Source organism: Colobus angolensis, unplaced genomic scaffold, assembly GCF_000951035.1.
Source record: "Colobus angolensis palliatus isolate OR3802 unplaced genomic scaffold, Cang.pa_1.0 Scaffold7, whole genome shotgun sequence".
Taxonomy (NCBI): Eukaryota; Metazoa; Chordata; class Mammalia; order Primates; family Cercopithecidae; genus Colobus; species Colobus angolensis.
Genome location: NW_012120709.1, coordinates 18472614 through 18490903, shown reverse-complemented (window position 1 = coordinate 18490903; position 18290 = coordinate 18472614). Strand labels below are relative to the sequence as shown.

The 18290-nt window shown below is 39.1% G+C and overlaps 1 protein-coding gene across 1 annotated transcript in view; it reads right to left on the bottom strand.

The window, feature by feature from the left end:
• The window catches only part of DLAT (dihydrolipoamide S-acetyltransferase), a 34878-nt gene that overhangs the window by 6889 nt on the left and 9699 nt on the right, over window positions 1–18290 (bottom strand). The window contains exons 6-11 of the mRNA XM_011927029.1: window positions 16756–16943; window positions 14808–14961; window positions 10344–10411; window positions 8671–8763; window positions 7929–8036; window positions 2686–2801 (exon numbers count right to left, since the gene is read on the bottom strand). Of these exons, the coding sequence (XP_011782419.1) occupies window positions 2686–2801; window positions 7929–8036; window positions 8671–8763; window positions 10344–10411; window positions 14808–14961; window positions 16756–16943 (727 nt within the window). The remainder of the gene's footprint in view (window positions 1–2685; window positions 2802–7928; window positions 8037–8670; window positions 8764–10343; window positions 10412–14807; window positions 14962–16755; window positions 16944–18290) is intronic.

Here is an 18290-nt window from a genome sequence, read left to right as displayed (position 1 = left end):
AACTCCTGACCTCAGGTGATCCACCTGCCTTGGCCTCTCAAAGTGCTAGGATTACAGGTGGGAGCCACCTTGCCCAGCCCCAAATATAGATTTAATCCAAATTCGTGCTATAATCAATTTGGGAGGATGATGTTATGTGTGTGTATGTAGGAAGGGCATAACAAAGCTACCTTTTTTTTCTCTCTAGTCCCAAGACTGGAGCTAAAGCTAAATATTAATGTTCTTTAACAGGAAGTCAGTCAATAAAATAAATGAAAAACTCATAAAAGGCAACACAAAAATATTTGGAAATCTGCAGGTAAATAAATACCAGAATAAACAATAGTTTAAAAGTTGTGTTTAAGGGCCAGGCGTGGTAGCTCACGCCTGTGATCCCAGCACTTTGGGAGGCCAAGGTGGCAAATCACAAGGTCAGGAGTTCAAGAACAGCCTGGCCAATATGGTGAAACCCCATCTCTACTAAAAATACAAAAAAATTACCTGGGAGTGGTGGCTCATACCTGTAATCCCAGGGACGCTGGGTAGGAGAATTGCTTGAACCCGGGAGGCGGAGGTTGCAGTGAGCCAAGATCGTGCCACTGCACTCTAGCCTAGGTGACAGAGGGAGACTCTATCTCCCAAAAAAAAAAAAAAACCGTTGTGTTTGCCTCCTGGGAACTGACCTCTTATTAAGGGAACAGTATTCCAACCTAAATTTAATATTTATTAAATTTTTTTTTTTTTTTTGAGATAGAGTTTTGCTCTTATCACCCAGACTGAACTGCAATGGCACAGTCTCAGCTCACTGCAACCTCCGCTTCTTGGGTTCAAGCAATTCTCCTGCCTCAGTTTCCTAAATAGCTGAGATTACAGGCACGCACCACCATGGGACCCAGCTAATTTTTGTATTTTTACTAGAGACAGGGTTTGGTCTTGAACTCCTGACCTCAAGTGATCCACCCGCCTTGGCCTCTCAAAGTGCTGAGACTACAGGTGTGAGCTCGGCCCTAAAATATGAATAAATATTAGTAAGTGTGGTATAATACATACTTGGGTCTTTGTTCCCATGTTGCCAGTTCCTGTCATAGAGACCCTAAAACCGGAATTTCCTGAGTGATAGGAGTATCTTTTGTGATTTATGAGCCCCTTACATAATAAGCTCCATGATGGATATTTAGGGAAGGATCCCTGTGTAACCTCGGGATGGGGCCAGTCACTAGAAGGGTCAAAATGACTAGAGGATTAGAGAGTCGGAACTTTTAGCTCTACCTACTGACCTAAGGGAAAGAGGAGGGAGGTGTAGGCTGGAGATCCTGGAGATCAAGCTCTACAAAGACATTTTTGTTCCCTTTCCTTTTTCTCCCCAGCCCCCTCTATCAAGACTCTTCAACAAGATTTAATGAGCTTCCAGTTGCTGAACTGTGGAAGTACTGGAAGGGTGGTACGCCCAGAGAGGATATGGAAGCTCTGTACCACCCCACCTCATACCTCTCCCTAGCCATCTCTTCATCTGGTGTTCACCCGTATCCTTTGTAATATCCTTTATAATAAACATAAGTGTTTCCCCAAATTCTGTGAATTGTCCTAGCAAGTTAAACCCAAGAAAGAGGTCACAGGAACCAGTTTGTAGCCAGTCAGTTACAAGTATGAGTGGCCTACACTTTTGACTGGCATCTGAAGTGAGGGCAGTCTTGTAGGACTGAGCCCTCAGTCTTTGGGATCTGACACTATCTACAGGTAGACAGCACCAGAATTGAATTTAATTGAGTTAGAGGAATTCACTGCAGAATTCATTGCTTGGCTGGTATGTGGGGAAGCCCTCCCCACCCCTGCCTCTACTCATCTGGTCACAGAATTGGTGCTGTGACTGTGTGACAGTAGAGTACAAAGGAAAAAAGTTTGTTTGTTTCCTTTCAGAATAAGAATAACATAAAAGCATCTACACATTAGAAAACGAATAGGCTTAGGAGTCAGAATCTTGGTTCTAATCACAGTCCTAACACTAACTTATTAACTCGGGCAAGTTACTTAACTCACTGAGCCTCAGTTTCTTCATCTAGAGATGGAAGTGAAAGCACTTAAATCATAAGGTGGTCATGAGAATTAAATGAGATAAAAGAGACACAATGAGTACCATACTACTCTATACCATCATAATATTAACAAGTACTCGTTTTAATTTTGCCCCTGAAGCTCAGGAGAACTCATGGGTGAATGAAAATCATCTATCTAACCCTACTTTGTGACAGTCATTATCAACTTAATTACACATATTTGTTCACTAATCTCCCTTTGCTGAACTCATACAAAGAATCTATAGCCTTTACAAGCTAAATCCAGCAGTATCTCAGGCTGGGCACAGTGGCTCACACCTGAAATCCCAGAACTTTGGGAGGCCGAGGCTGTAGAACTGCTTGACCCCAAGAGTTCAAGACCAGCCTGGACAACAGAGCAAGACTCTGTCTCTTTAAAAAATAAATAAAAAACAACAACAACAAAAACAAGGTTGAAAATTGGAGCCAGAAAGAAAAAAAAGTAAAAAGCAGTATCTCATAAATATTTTTGTGCTGTTTTCAAGTTGTTTGACCTATGTAAGTGATCTGCCTCTCTGTATTCCATTTACCCTTATCCCCTCACCTCCTATTCACATATTAAATAATATAAGAAAACTGGTGATGGATATATATCGCCCCCGGGTATACTTACTGTCTTATAACTGTGTCCATCCAAGAAGAATTTGCTTCAGGAACTTTTAAACATGCCAAAGCTGAAGCTTTTATGATGAAGTCATTGACAGAAATTTTGCTTCTCCCTTCTAAAATCTGGAAAGACAAGAACAACTGTAGTTTCCTTTTTTTTTTTTTTTTCTAATTTTAATTTTAAATTTCAGGGTACATGTGCAGGATGTACAAGTTTATTATATAGGTAAACATGTGCCATGGTGGTTTGCTGCACCTGTCAACCCATCATCTAGGTAGTAGGCCTCACATGCATTAGCTATTTTTCCTAATGCTCTCCCTCCCCAGACAACTGTAGTTTCTAAATTCTCTCACCAAAGAGTAAAACTGTGTAATCTTGAGAAAAGGAGGAGGAGAAAGAGAATATACAAATACCCTGAGGTAGAAAGAAAGAAATGAAACCAAACATTGGTTCCTTCATCTTTTTAAATGCAGACTCTTACAGCTGTTTTCTGGTAAGTACTGCTTTAGCATATCCCATAAGTTATGGTATATTATGTCATCATTTTCATTCATCTCAACAATAACAAAATTTGGTTCTTTGAAAAGATCAACCAAATGACAACCACAATGATAAATGTTTAGTTAGACTGACCAAGAAGAGGAGAAAAGACCAGAATTCCTAAAATTAGGAGTGAAATAGGGGACATTACTATCTATCTTACAGAAGTAAAAAGAATTATAGGGAATATTATGAACGACCATGCAGACATAAGCTACCAAAACTGAACCAAGGAGAAACAAAAACTCCGAACAGACCTATAGCTAACAAAGAGATTGAACTGGTAATTTAAAAACTACCCACGTAAAAAAGCTTAGACCCAAATGGCTTCATCAGTATTCTACCAAACATTAAACAAGAATTAATATCAATTCCTCACAAATTCTTTTAAAGAAAAATCAAAGAAGAGCAAGAAACACTTCCCCACACATTCTATAAGGCCGGTATTAGCCTGATACCAAAACCAAAGACGACACTAGAAGAAAAAACAAAAAAAAAAACGACAATAATCTCTTACGAATACAGATGTAAAAATCTTCAGCAAAACACTAGGAAATAAAATCCAGCAATATATAAAAAGGATCATTCACCATTATCAAATGTGATTTATCCCAAGAATGCAAATTTCCATTAACATCTGAAAATCAATTAATGTAATAATGTCCTAATAGAATACAGGACAAAAAACACATAACCATCTCAACAGACACAGAAAAAGCATTTGATAAAATTTGCGTTTGATAAAATTCAATATCCCTTTTCATGATCATAACACTTTTACTAACTAGGAACAGGAAGGAACTTGCTCAACCTGATCTAGGGAAACCTCACAACTATTTAATGATCAAAGACTTATTCTCCCAAAGATCAAGAACAAGACAAGATGTCCACTTCAGGTACATCTATTCAACATTGGCTAGAGGTGCCAGCCAGAGTAATTAGGCAAGAAAGGAAATAAAAGGCATACAGGTCAAAATGGAAAAAGTACAATTATCTCTATTTGCAGATAACATTATCTTGTTTACAGAAAATCCTAAGAAATACACTAAAAAACTGTAAGAACTTCAGCAAGTTTGCAGGATACACGGTCAATATAGATCCCATTCCAGCAGGCATACGAAAAGAAAGATCAATATAGAAAAATCAATTGTTATCTCGATTGATTGCTCAGAGTCAGTTACACATATAACTCCTTTTCTACTCTTTCCCTACTTCTCACTAGTATAGCTAACTAGTCTTAAAAAAAAAAAATCAATCATACCTTTATATAGTAGCAATGAACAATCTGAAAATGAAATTTAGAAAACAATTCCACTTAGAAATTTAGAAAACAATTCCACTTAGAGTAATATTAAAAAGAATAAAATACCTAGGAATAAGTTTAACAAATGCAAATTTAGAGTGCAAAACTTACACTCTGAAAAACTATAAAAAATTGTTAAAAGAGACTGAAGAACACCCAACTAAATACAGGGGCATCTACATGTTCATAAATGAAAAGACAGTATTCTTTGGATGGCAACACTTGCCAAATTGATCAGCAGACACATCCAATCAATCCTTATCAAAATGTTAACTGGCTTCAATGCAGAAATTTACAAGCTAATCCTAAAATTCATTTAGAATTGCAAGGGACTCAGACAAAACAATCTTGAGAAAAAAGAACAAAGACGACTTACATTTCCTGATTTTACAACTTATTACAAAGCTAAAGTAATCAAGACTGTGGTACTGGCACAAGGGTATACAGAGATTAATGGAATGGAATTAAGAATCTGGAAATAGGCCAGGCACAGTGGCTTATGGCTGTAATCCCAAACTTTGGGAGGCCGAGGTGGGTGGACCACTTGAGGTCAGAAGTTTGAGACTAACCTGGCCAACATGGTGAAATCCTGTCTCTACTAAAAGTACAAAAATTAGCCAGGCATGGTGGCTCATGCCTGTAATCCCAGCTACTTGGGAGGCTGAGGCATGAGAATTGCTTGAACCTGGAAGATGGAGGTTGCAGTGAACCAAGATCACGCCACTGCACCCCTATCTGGGCAGAGTGAGACTCAGTCTCAAAAATCGGCACAAGACAAGGATGCTCTCCCCCTCACCACTCCTATTCAACACAGTATTGGAAGTTCTGGCCAGGGCAATCAGGCAAGAGGAAGAAATAAAGAGTATTCAAATAGAAAGAGAGAAAGTCAAATTGTCTCTGTTTGTAGATGACATGATTGTATAGTTAGAAAACCCCATCGTCTCAGCCCAAAATCTGCTTGAGCTAATAAGCAACTTCAGCAGTCTCAGGACACAAAATCAATGTGCAAAAATCACAAGGCTGCTATACACCAATAACAGACAAACAGCCAAATCATGAGTGAACTCCCATTCACAACTGCTACAAAGAGAACAGAATACCTAGAATTAATTTTGACAAGGACACCAAGATAATTAGATGGGGAAAGATGGTGCTGGGATGAAAGAAACCAGAAACCTAGGAATACAACTTACAAGGGATGTGAAGGACCTATTCAAGAACTACAAACCACTGCTCAAGGAAATAAGAGAGGACACAAAAACAAATGGAGAAACATTCCATGCTCATGGATAAGAAGAATCAGTATCATGAAAACGGCCATACTACCCAAAGTAATTTATAAATTCATTGCTATCCTCATCAAGCAACCATTGACTTTCTTCACAGAATTAGAAAAAAACTACTTTAAATTTCATATGGAACCAAAAAAGGGTCCATATAACCAAGACAATCCTAAGCAAATAGAACAAAGCTGGAGGCATCATGCTACCTGACTTCAAACTACTACAAGGCTACAGTAACAAAAACAGCATGGTACTGGTACCAAAACAGATATATAGACCAATGGAACAGAACAGAAGAACAGAGACCTCAGACATATCGCCACACATCTACAACCATCTGATTTTTGACAAACCTACAAAAACAAGAAATGGGTAAAGGATTCCCTATTTAATAAACGGTGTTGGGAAAACTGGCTAGCCCTATGTAGAAAACTGAAACTGGACCCCTTCCTTACCCCTTATACAAAAATTAACTCAAGATGGATTAGACTTAAACGTAAGACCTAAAACCATAAAAACCCTAGAAGAAAACCTAGGCAATACCATTCAGGACATAGACATTGGCAAAGACTTCATGACTAAAACACCAAAAGCAATGGCAACAAAAGCCAAAATTGACAAATGGGTCAAATTAAACTAAAGAGGTTCTGCACAGCAAAATAAACTATCATCAGAGTGAACAGGCAACCTACAGAATGGGAGACAATTTTTGCAATCTATCCATATGACAAAGGGCTAATATCCAGAATCTACGAGGAACTTAAATTTACAAGAAAAAAACAAACAACCCCATCAAAAAGTAGGCAAAGGATATGAACAGACACTTCTCAAAAAAAGACATTTATGCGGCCAACAAACATATGAAAAAAAGCTCATCATCACTGGTCATTAGAGAAATGCAAATCAAAACCACAATGAGATACCATCTCACACCAGTCAGAATGGCGATCATTAAAAAGTCAGGAAACAACAGATGGAGAGAATGTGGAGAAATAGGAACGCTTTTACACTGTTGGTAGGAGTGTAAATTAGTTCAACCATTGTGGAAGACAGTGTGGCGATTCCTCAAGGATCTAGACTAGAAATACCATTTGACCCAGCGATCCTGTTACTGGATATATACCCAAAGGATTATAAATTATTCTACTATAAAGACACATGTACACGTACGTTTACTGCGGCACTGTTCACAATAACGAAGACTTGGAACCAACCCAAATGCCCATCAATGATAGGCTGGATAAAGAAAATGTGGCACATATACACCATGGAATACTATGCAGCCATTAAAAAAGGATGAGTTCATGTCCTTTACAGGGACGTGGATGAAGCTGGAAACCATCATTCTCAGCAAACTAACACTGGAACAGAAAACCAAACACTGCATGTTCTCACTCATAACTGTGAGTTGAATAATGAGAACACATGGACGCAGGGAGGGAAACATCACACACCAGGACCTACAGGAGGACGAGGGGCTAGGGGAGGGATAGCATTAGCAGAAATACCTGATGTAGATGACGGGTTGGTGGGTACAGCAAACCACCATGGCACGTGTATACCTATGGAACAAATCTGCACGTTCTGCACATGTATCCCAGAATTTAAAGTATAATAAAACAAAACGAAACAAAAAATAACAAGATCAAAAAAAAAAAAAAAATCTGGAAATAAAATTCTTACATATCTGATTAATTTTGACAAGGATACCAAGATAATTCGATGGGGAAAGGCGGTGCTGGGATGAAAGAATAAATGTCCACATGCAAAACAATGAAGTTAGATTCCTATCTCACACTACCTACAAAAAATTAACTCAAAATACAGGGAAGACCTATATAAGAACTAAAACTATAAAACCATTACAAGGAAACCTAAGTATAAATCTTTAAGACCTTAGACTAGGTAATAGTTTCTTAGATATAATATCAAAAGCACAGAAGAAAAAAATAGATATAGTGGACACAACCAATATTTAAAACCTTGTGCTTCAAAAGACAAGATCAAGAAAGTAAACACCAGCTGGCATTCTGTAACAAAATATATGGACAAAAATATAAATGTTTGGTGGGGAAAGACAAAATTTTTGTAACACAGAAACTTGGAATGTTCAGACCTTTTACCTTATTAAGTTCTTTCCGTACCAACAAAACTTCTCCCATATTTACATCTATAGAAAGGTAATAATGAGGTATGGTTTGCTTTGATTGCATTAATCGCTGTGCAATAACCTGAAACCAAAGAGATTTTAAAAAAATAAATTATCTTGAGTTAAGACCTTAACTAATTCAGGGCTCTGTTTGTCTCTTCACCTTACTCTCTGGTAATACTTACCTCAAGCATTATTGTAAATGAAAGACAGAGGACTCTGCCATAATATAAGATCTCCTAGGTTTTTTTTTTTTTTTGAGACGGAGTCTCGCTCTGTTGCCTAGGCTGGAGTGCAGTGGTGCGATGTCGGTTCACCACAACCTCTACTTCCTGGGTTCAAGCAATTCTCCTGCCTCAGCCTCCCGAGTAGCAGGGACTACAGGCGTGCACCACCATGCCCAGCTAATTTTTGTATTTTTAGTAGAGACGGGGTTTCACTATGTTGGCCAGGTTGGTCTCGAAGTCCAGACCTTGTGTTCTGCCCGCCTCGGCCTTCCAAAATGCTAGGATTACAGGCGTGAGCCACTGTGCCTGGCCTTTCTAATAGAACAAATGGATTCAAGTATTCAGTTGGCCAAAACTTCCCTTAAAGTAATCACCTAATATTCCCAACTTAAAAAGCCTCTGCTAATGTGTTAAAACTATGGAAGCAACTAAACAACTAGAGTAAAGATGCCCCTAACAGCTGATTTCAGATGATGGTAATTCTCTTACCCGACGAATGTTGCTAATTGGGATATCTGTGAAGACACCTGTAGGAACTGGTGCCATTCCAGGACCTGTGGGAGGCACAACAGCTGCTGGAGCCTATGGGAGGAAAGAAAAAGTTCTCAGTAACTGTGGCTCAGTCTCAGCATAAGTACCTGGGAAAGACTGCCAGTGACTATGCAGTTTTGTTTTGTTTTTTTTGAGACAGGGTCTTGCTCTGTCACCCAGGCTGGAATGCAGTGGCTCAATCATGGTTCACTGCAGCCTCAACCTCCTGGGGTCAAGCAGTCCTCCCATCTCAGCCCCTAGTGTAACTGGGCATGCCACCATGCCCGGCTAATTTTTTTGTATTTTTAGTAGAGATGGAAATTAGCCATGTTGCCCTGACTGGTCTCAAACGCCTGGGCTCAAGTGATCCACTCACCTTGGCTTCCCAGAGTGCTGGGTTTACAAGCATGAGCCACCATGGCCATTCTAAAAACTAAGCTTTATAGAATAGCTATTTCTGTCCCCAGCGAGCAAAAGAGACTTCTGCTTGTTTTAAGAGTTTTAATATTTTTACTTAGAATTCTGAAATCATGTTTTAAATGTCATTTTTCTTTGTGTCAGAGTATGTTCAATGACTAGTTTATGTCAAAATAATTTTATTTTTGCAAAATTATGTTCAAGAAAAGCAATCAAAGCATTCTTAAATCGCAAGGAATAATAAATAAATATAAACAAGCTAATCCATTATCCTAAATGATGTTAAAAAATGGGGATGGGGGGCTGGACACGATGGCTCACTTGAGGCCAGGAGTTTGTGACCAGCCTGGCCAATATGGCAAAACCCTGTCTGTACTAAACACACCAAAATTAGCCAGGTGTGGTGGCATGCACCTGTAGTCCCAGCTACTTGGGAGGCTGAGGCACAGGAATCGCCTGAATCCAGAAGGCGGAGGTTGCAATGAGCTAAGATCGTGCCACTGCACTCCAGCCTGGGCAACAGAGTGAGACTGTCTCAAAAACAAACAAACAAAAAAACCAAACACCAAAAACAACTCATTCAACTGTACTTTAAAATATTTTGAAACAGAAAAAAAGAACAAATCTTTTATTTCAAAGCAAAAACTGATTAACTAGCTCAAAACATAATGTGGAATACGTGTCAAGGTAGTATATCATCTTTGATCTTGTATATAAATGATAGCACACAAACATCTAAATACACTTGGCCCTCCATATCCGTAAGTTCTGCATCACTGGATTCAACCAAAGGCAAATCAAAAATATTCCAGAAAAAAAAAAGATGGTTACATCTGTACTGCACAAGTACAGACTTTTTGTCCTTGTTATTATTTCCTAAGCAATAAAATATAACAACTATTTACACATTTACCTTGTATTTAATATTATAAGTAATCTAGAGATGATTTAAAGTATTTGAGAGGATGTGGGTAAGTTATATACAATACTACACTATTTTATATAAGAGACTTAGGCATTTGTGAATTTTGGTATACAAGCGGGCTCCTGGAACCAACTTCTCATGGGTACTGAGGCACGACTGTATTATTAAACCACTGAAGTTAGAAGAAAACAGTCTTGGTTGAGCTATTTCATTCATAAATAATGTATGAAATGGTCTAACAGGCTACAGAGACTAACTGCAAAAAAAGTAAGAGCTACACATAACTCACAGGAGCAGCTTTACTAGGCACAAAAGAGTCAATATCCTTCTTGGTGATTCTACCATCTGGTCCTGTCCCTGTAAGAGACATAAATATCACATACATGACGGCGTACCATTGGTTCCCCAAGGAGATCAACACTGTGATCCTAAACTGCAAGCGCCTAAGGGTTTACTACCAAAAACATTCTGAAAGGATCACAGCCTTAACCCTACCCCTTAAGGTTCTCCCTACGAATACCAGCTTTTGTCAACTACTAATTTTAATCCACACAGAGTACCAGTGTGTGATCTGGAGTGGGTCTTTTCTTTTTAACTATTGCAAATATTCCTTTATGTATTTCTCTTTTATAGTTTTATCCGAGTTGTACTTAATTTTTTTCATCTTCCTTACTTTTAAATTGGGAAATGCTGGCATGAGGATGATGCCGAGCACCGTTTGTATCTCCAAAAGGGAAACTCACTGCCTCCTCCTGGTTAGCTCCAAAAATCCATTCCTGAGCCATGAAATAGATCTCATTTGGGTTCTGGATTTATGTGACCATAAAGAATTCCTTTTGTACAGAATTTACAGCTATAGGCCGGGCGCGGTGGCTCAAGCCTGTAATCCCAGCACTTTGGGAGGCCGAGACGGGCGGATCACGAGGTCAGGAGATCGAGACCATCCTGGCTAACATGGTGAAACCCCGTCTCTACTAAAAAATACAAAAAACTAGCCGGGCGAGGTGGTGGGCGCCTGTAGTCCCAGCTACATGGGAGGCTGAGGCAGGAGAATGGCGTGAACCCGGGAGGCGGAGCTTGCAGTGAGCTGAGATCTGGCCACTGCACTCCAGCCTGGGCGACAGAGCGAGACTCCATCTCCAAAAAAAAAAAAAAAAAAAAGAATTTACAGCTATAACAATAATTGTTTTGGCAAATCAAGTCAATTTTTTCAACCCAAAATAGCATGAATAACTCTTACGATTATCTCATCTTTAGAATCATTCATTCCTTATGTGGTCTCTATAATTCATAACTTTTTCACAGTAGCCAAGGCTCTAAACTGGCCCAGGTTAAAGAAAATGAAGGGAAAAGGTGCAATGTCACACATGAGGAAGAATCTTCAAAGTTCTCTCAGTAGGTTTAATTTTACTTATATTCAATTTCCTCCTTCCTCCCACCTACAGCCTCTTAAGTTTAATTTTGGACCCAAGTAGATAATCTTGACCTTTAATTCTATGGAGATTCAGAATTTAGTTATTATTATATAATACCTTTTACACTGGCCCACTTCTAGGAAAAAATTTGGTCAAATTGATTCATCTTCCCCCAAGACAGACTTTAAAAAGGACTCTCCTGTGTAGTTCTTCCCAAGTCCTTTCCTTCATTACAAAAACTAAGTTGGCTAGGATTGTATTTATTCTCACCAGGAGCTCTAGAACAGAGGTAGTAGTATCCCTGTTAGATTTCTCTCCTTTATAAAAGACAGAAACCATAACCTCCCATTACAACCAAGGCTGATCTAGACACCACAGCCCCTCAAGAGGAGGAAATCCATAGTACCACCTGCCTTATGCTAAGCTTCTGCCACCCACAAGAATTTCTTGACTTAGGCGTTAGTTGAAACCTTTTAAACCCTTTTCCCTATCTCTCTTGGGCAGCACAACAGGCCATCATAAAGTAATATGGTATAAAGGGAAGAACACTGGGCTATGGGTAAAAAAAGTAGGGATTTTGTCAAACATAAACTAGATAAATGTTTCATCCATTGCCATAGAGCAACCAAAATGATCTTTTCAAAACACAATCATTTTATTTCGCTTCCTTGCTTAAATTTCTCAATGGCTTCCTCAAGTACTTTAAATAAAATTCAAACTCTTTACCATAATCTATAAGATCATGTATGTTCGCATCCCTGTTTTTTTCCAATCTCGTCTCCTACTAGACCCTTTGCTCATTATGTTTCATTAACACTGGCCTCTGGTTTTTTTTTTTTTCTTTGAGATGGAGTCTCACTCTATCGCACAGGCTGGAGTGCAGTGGCACGATCTCAGCTCACTGAAAGCTCGGCCTCCAGGGTTCACGCCATTCTCCTGCCTCAGCTTCCCGAGTAGCTGGGACCACAGGTGCCGGCCACTGTAGCCGGCCAATTTTTTTTTGTATTTTTAGTAGAGACAGGGTTTCACCGTGTTAGCCAGGATGGTCTCCATCTCCCGACCTTATGATCTGCCCGCCTCGGCCTCCCAAAGTGCTGGGATTATAGGCGTGAGCCACCACGCCCGGCCAACACTGGCCTCTTTTATGTTCCTCAGACATGCTAAACTCTTTCCCATTTTGGACTGTGTACAGCTAGTCTCTCTATCTAAAATGATCTTTCCCCAGTTCTTCACATGATTGACTCAAACCACCTCCGTCTTATCTTTCAGATCAAATCAAATGTCACCTCATCAAAAAGATCTCCCAACCACCCTGTCTAAAAGTAGTCATGACTGCACATATATCCATCCACCCTTTCACTCACTAGTATATCACTGAGTTTCTTTCTTTCTTAGCACTTAAATCATCTTACTAACAAAAATATTATCATTATAGCTAATACCTAGACATGCTTTCTCTGTACAGGCACTAGTTAACTTATTTAAACCTCACAACCATTAAACCTATTGTTTTTATATAGAAACCGACACAAAAGGTCACACAGCTAGTATAAGGAGCTGAGGTTCACACCCAAACATTCCAGCTACAGAGCTCACACTCTTAACTACTATGCTATACTCCCTTTCTGTTCATTTAATTCTTTATTGTTAGTCATATAAGCAACTGAAACTGAAATCTTATCCATCTGATGAACAAGTGTCTAATGCGTAGATAGTATTCGATGATATTTACCACCTAACTCTGCCTGCATAGTAAGAATAGTGCGATTTTCTTTCCTTCTTTTTTTTCTTAACACTCCTCCTCAGCTCATACCTAAGGGATTTTCCACTTATATCTTTAGTAAGGTAACCAGTATTGCTTAATATCTAATAAATGGTCCTTCTTTGCTTGTCTAAATTCTTTAGATATAATTATTAACCCAGTCCTTTCTCCCTTTAAAAGTTATTCCAACTTACACTGCTGTCCCTGATTCTAATCATATATACACAAAGAATAGGAATACACTACTGAAATGGCATTAAGATGGGAAAAAAAAAGAGTCTTCCAATATTATAAGAATCTCTAAAGTCCAAAAACTTTACAACATTCTATTCTTGTGTCTTGGGATTGGCTTGCCTTCTAACTACAAGACAGCAAATTGCAGATAGGGGATAACCACCACTGAGCACCCATAACTAGACAACCGGGGAAATAAGCATATTTTTCTTTAGTAATTACGGATGGCAGAGCATCAAAATGGAAGGCAGGATAGGGTAGTGAGAAGAAACAGGCTTTAGAGTTAAACAAATCTAGAGTCACACTGCAACTTTACTATTTAACAGGAAAGAAGAACCCTGAAGAGTCTGAGAGTCTGTTTTCTTATCCAGAAAATAGGGAATGATAATTCTTACTTCAAGAAGTGTTGTGTACATTAAGTATGGTAAGTTAAATGACTGGCACATAGTACTAGCCATCAAACCAAGTTCCAAGAATAATAACTTCCCTCCTTTTCCAAATTAAATACCTTAGTTATCCTACACTAAATTTTAGCTTAGGTTTAATTCAAAAAAACTTACTTAAGCACCAGGCAATAATATCAATATGAATGACAACAAACATGTATTGAGTACTTAAATGCTAGATACAGTTCTAAGCACTTCACCTGTTATAGCTCATTTAACTCTCACAATCTATATGATGTACAATACCTCGGTTTTATGGCTAGAAAAGTAATTGACATAAGGACATACAATTTAAGTAATTCACTGGAAAACAGATTACATAGAAAATTATAAAGCCAGGATGAAACGCTAGGTGGTCTGATTTCAGGCCCCATGCTCTTATCACAAAGCTATATTTTTTCTTTGTGGACAGACAGGCAAGTAAGGCATTTTCCCTTGCCTTCAGGGAGCTCTAGTTCTGTTTTATATGAAGTTTATCATTTTAAGTCATTCCAAATCACCCCAATTTCAAATTTTATTTTGCTTTGCTTATTACTACAGTCAACCTAGCACTAACAGAAGTTTCTTATTACACAATGAAGTCCCATAACCCAATTTTGCTGAACAAGTACATATACTTTGAAACAAGTAGTTTCCATGAAGAGAAGAGGAAAAAACAAAAAAGGTATCTAAAGTATATGGGTAGATTCTAGGCAGAGTAAATAAAGCTCAGTAAAAGTTTCCCTACTCTGTGGTGGCAACAAAAGAACTATTTCTCCCTTCTGATGTAATTATTAACAGTTGTCCCTACTATCCCAGTTACAAGTATGGCTATCTATAGTTGTACTTGCAAGTCTTAAGGAGGAAATTCAACTAAATTTTAACTTTATAACTCCATTCCATAGAAACAGATTTACCTTTTACTTGTGTAAGATCAATCCCTTTCTCTACTGCCAACTTCTTTGCAAGAGGGCTAACAAACACCCTTCCCTTTGGTCCAGCAGGAGTAGCCGGGCAGGGTGCTGAAGGTGTAGGAGCTAAAGGCTGAGGAGTTGGAGGAACAGTGGCCACCTTTTGAAAACAAATTACAAATTGTTTTAATTCACCACTTCAAAGACTGGTCTGAAAGATTAAAAGTTTACATCTTATTAATAAATTAAAACTATTTTAATTAAATATTAATAACGTTCATCTTTTTTCCAAAGATCATGATGTATTTTTCTCCAGTTTAACCAACATAATGTAGTAATATGAACAGCAAGAACAATATACTTCTATGTCAAAGACAGAACAAAGTTACTTTATCCCATAACAACATGAAGAAGCACAGAACTGAATATTGCCAATCAGTGTATAGTATCCTATGGCCTTTCTTCACTTTAGTCTCTTACCACTTCTTTATTTGCATTCTTTTACATCACCAATATGATTTTAATTTTTAATTATCCTAACTTCTTTCTTTCTTTTATTTTTTTGAGACAGAGTCTTGCTCTGTCACCCAGGCTGGAGTGCAGTGGCGCAATCTCAGCTCACTGCAACCTCCGCCTCCTGGGTTCAAGCAATTCTCCTGCCTCAGCCTCCCAAGTAGCTGGGATTACAGACATGCACCACCACGCCCAGCTAATTTTTTGTATTTTCAGTAGAGACGGGGTTTCACCATGTTGGCCAGGCTGGTCTCAAACTCCTGACCTCAAGCGATCCATCCGTCTCGGCCTCCCAAAGTGCTGGGATTACCAGCATGAGGCACCACACCCAGCCAGCTAATTTCAAAATATAAAATTATGCTGTAAGGCCCCATGTTGAAAAGTATCTCAAAAAATATAGCCAGGTACGGTGGTTCATACTTGTAATCCCAGCACTTTGGGAGGTTGAGGTGGGCAGATCACCTGAGGTCAGGAGTTCATGATCAGCCTGGCCAACATGGTGAAACCCCTTCTCTACTAAAAATAAAATCATTAGCCAGGGATGGTGGCTGGCGCCTGTAATCCCAGCTACTCAGGAGGCTGAGGCAGGAGAATTGCTTGAACCCGGGAGGTATAGGCTGCAGTGAGCCAAGATTGCACCACTACAAGCCAGCCTGGGCGACAGAGTGAGAATCCATCTCAACAACAACAACAATTAAAAAACAAAACAAAACAAAAGCAATACAACAACAATGCTACTTGCCAGCTTCCCACAAATGTACAGTAGTCACAAATCAACTTTTGTCTTATAGAAATGTTTACCTAGCTTAAACTCACATGATTCTAGCATCTGCGGAAGCTTCACTGTCAGTGTTATCTCTGGTTGGAGTTAATGCAAGTCCATGTTATAGTTTATAAAGTATTTTGTGATATAATAAATTCTATGCAAAAGAAGTCATGTCAAGGTTCCATTGTATCAGAAATATATGCTTGACCTACTACGTGAATAACAAGAGGATTTCAAGTGACAGAGATTATTCAGTATATTTAATAAAAAACCGGCAATGAAGTGAGCTATGACTGCACCGCTGCACTCCAGCCTTGGCGACAGAGTGAGACCTTGTCTCCTTAAAAAAAAAAAAAGGACTGGGGCAATGAAGCCTTACTTTCCACAAGCATGATATCTACATCTAAAGCAGAAACAGAGCATGTCACTCAGCTTTGTTTTAGCAGGACTCTAGATGGCAGGAATAAAAAAAGCTACAAGGCCCAAACTATCGACCATTAGGTGAAAAAAGCAGTACAACAAACACTATAGGTCTCCACAAAGGTTAATCAACTATCTCCCTCCTCAGTCATAGAATCTTGGAGGTGGAAGGAACCTAGGATATCATCTAATCTAAATTCCTTAATTTAGAGATAAACAAGGTAAGTGTTTCCCAAATTCTAGAAGCATACCTACCGGGGGTGGGGTAGGTGGTGGTGCTTGTGGTTTTAAATCTGTTACTTCAGTTGGCCTATAGTCAGCAAATGCTGATATATCTGCCTCTTTTTCTACAATGATACAGAGTGGGGCTCCTAGAGGGACATCTCTTGTGCCTTCAGGGACCAGGATTTTTGCCAGATAACCTTCTTCCTGTACTTCAAAACCTTAAATAGAAAGAAAAAACATTATGGGACTTCAGAGATTCCACTATCCCTTCAAACTCACAGCACAGTTTTAAGTAAAATGTTTTTCTCATTCAAGCCAGCTATATAACCTTTTTTGCAACCTATATAACCTTCTGTGTCTTGGTTTCTTTACCTACAATACGGGGATAATAATAGTGCCAATCTCACAGGGATGTTATACATTTAAACGGATTTAATATTTTTCAAGTTCTTAGAAATAATATGACCTGGTACAAAATAGCACCTGGTCCAAAGTAAATGATAAATAAATATCTGTTCAATAAAACTATGAAAGATTACAGACAGTGGTTAGTTCTAAAAGTTATTAAAAAATCTCCAAGGACAGCTCCCATGCAGACTCACAAGACTCTAAGATGGAGTTGGAAGTAAACTATGATGCTAAAGATAAGAACCACATACATGCCAAATTACGGGAGCTACCAACCTAGATATTAATGTTGGATTTCAGCCCTAAAAGCATCTTTGGAACTTTTCAAAGAGGTTATACTTGATATTATACCAAATATTTCAATATGAAGAATTACAGCTTTACTAGGATTTCTGTGGTGTTGACAACTTACATTTTATTCAACTACTGCCTTCCTTGCAAAGAACTCAAACATTTAGGATTGCAAAAGTAAAACTAAAAGAAGCCATTGGCTTTCTGTACTGTTGTGCCTCTCTTTGATGAATCCTTCCATTTCCCAACTGAGAATACCCAATAAAAAATATGTTTAGGCCAGGCGCGGTGGCTCACGCCTGTAATCCCAGCACTTTGGGAGGCCAAGGTGGGTGGGTCACCTGAGGTCGGGAGTTCAAGATTAGCCTGACCAATGTGGAGAAACCCCATCTCTACTAAAAATATAAAATTAGCCAGGCGTGGTGGCGCATGCCTGTATTTCCAGCTACTCGGGAGGCTGAGGCAAGAAAATCACTTGAACCCGGGAGGTGGAGGCTGCAGTGAGCCGAGATCGTGCCATTGCACTGCAGCCTGGGCAACAAGAGTGAAACTCCGTCTCAAAAAAAAAAGAAAATATATACATATATATATTTAAGGCTGGGCACAGTGGCTCGCGCCTGTTATCCCAGCACTTTGGGAGGCTGAGGTAGGTGGATCATCTGAGGTCAGGAGTTCAAGACCAGGCTGGCCAACATGGTGAAACCCCATCTCTACTAAAAATTCAAAAAATTAGCCAGGCATAGTGGCAGGTGCCTGTAATCCCAGCTACATGGGAGGCTGAGGCAGGAGAATGGCGTGAACCCGGGAGGCGGAGCTTGCAGTGAGCTGAGATCTGGCCACTGCACTCCAGCCTGGGCGATAGAGCG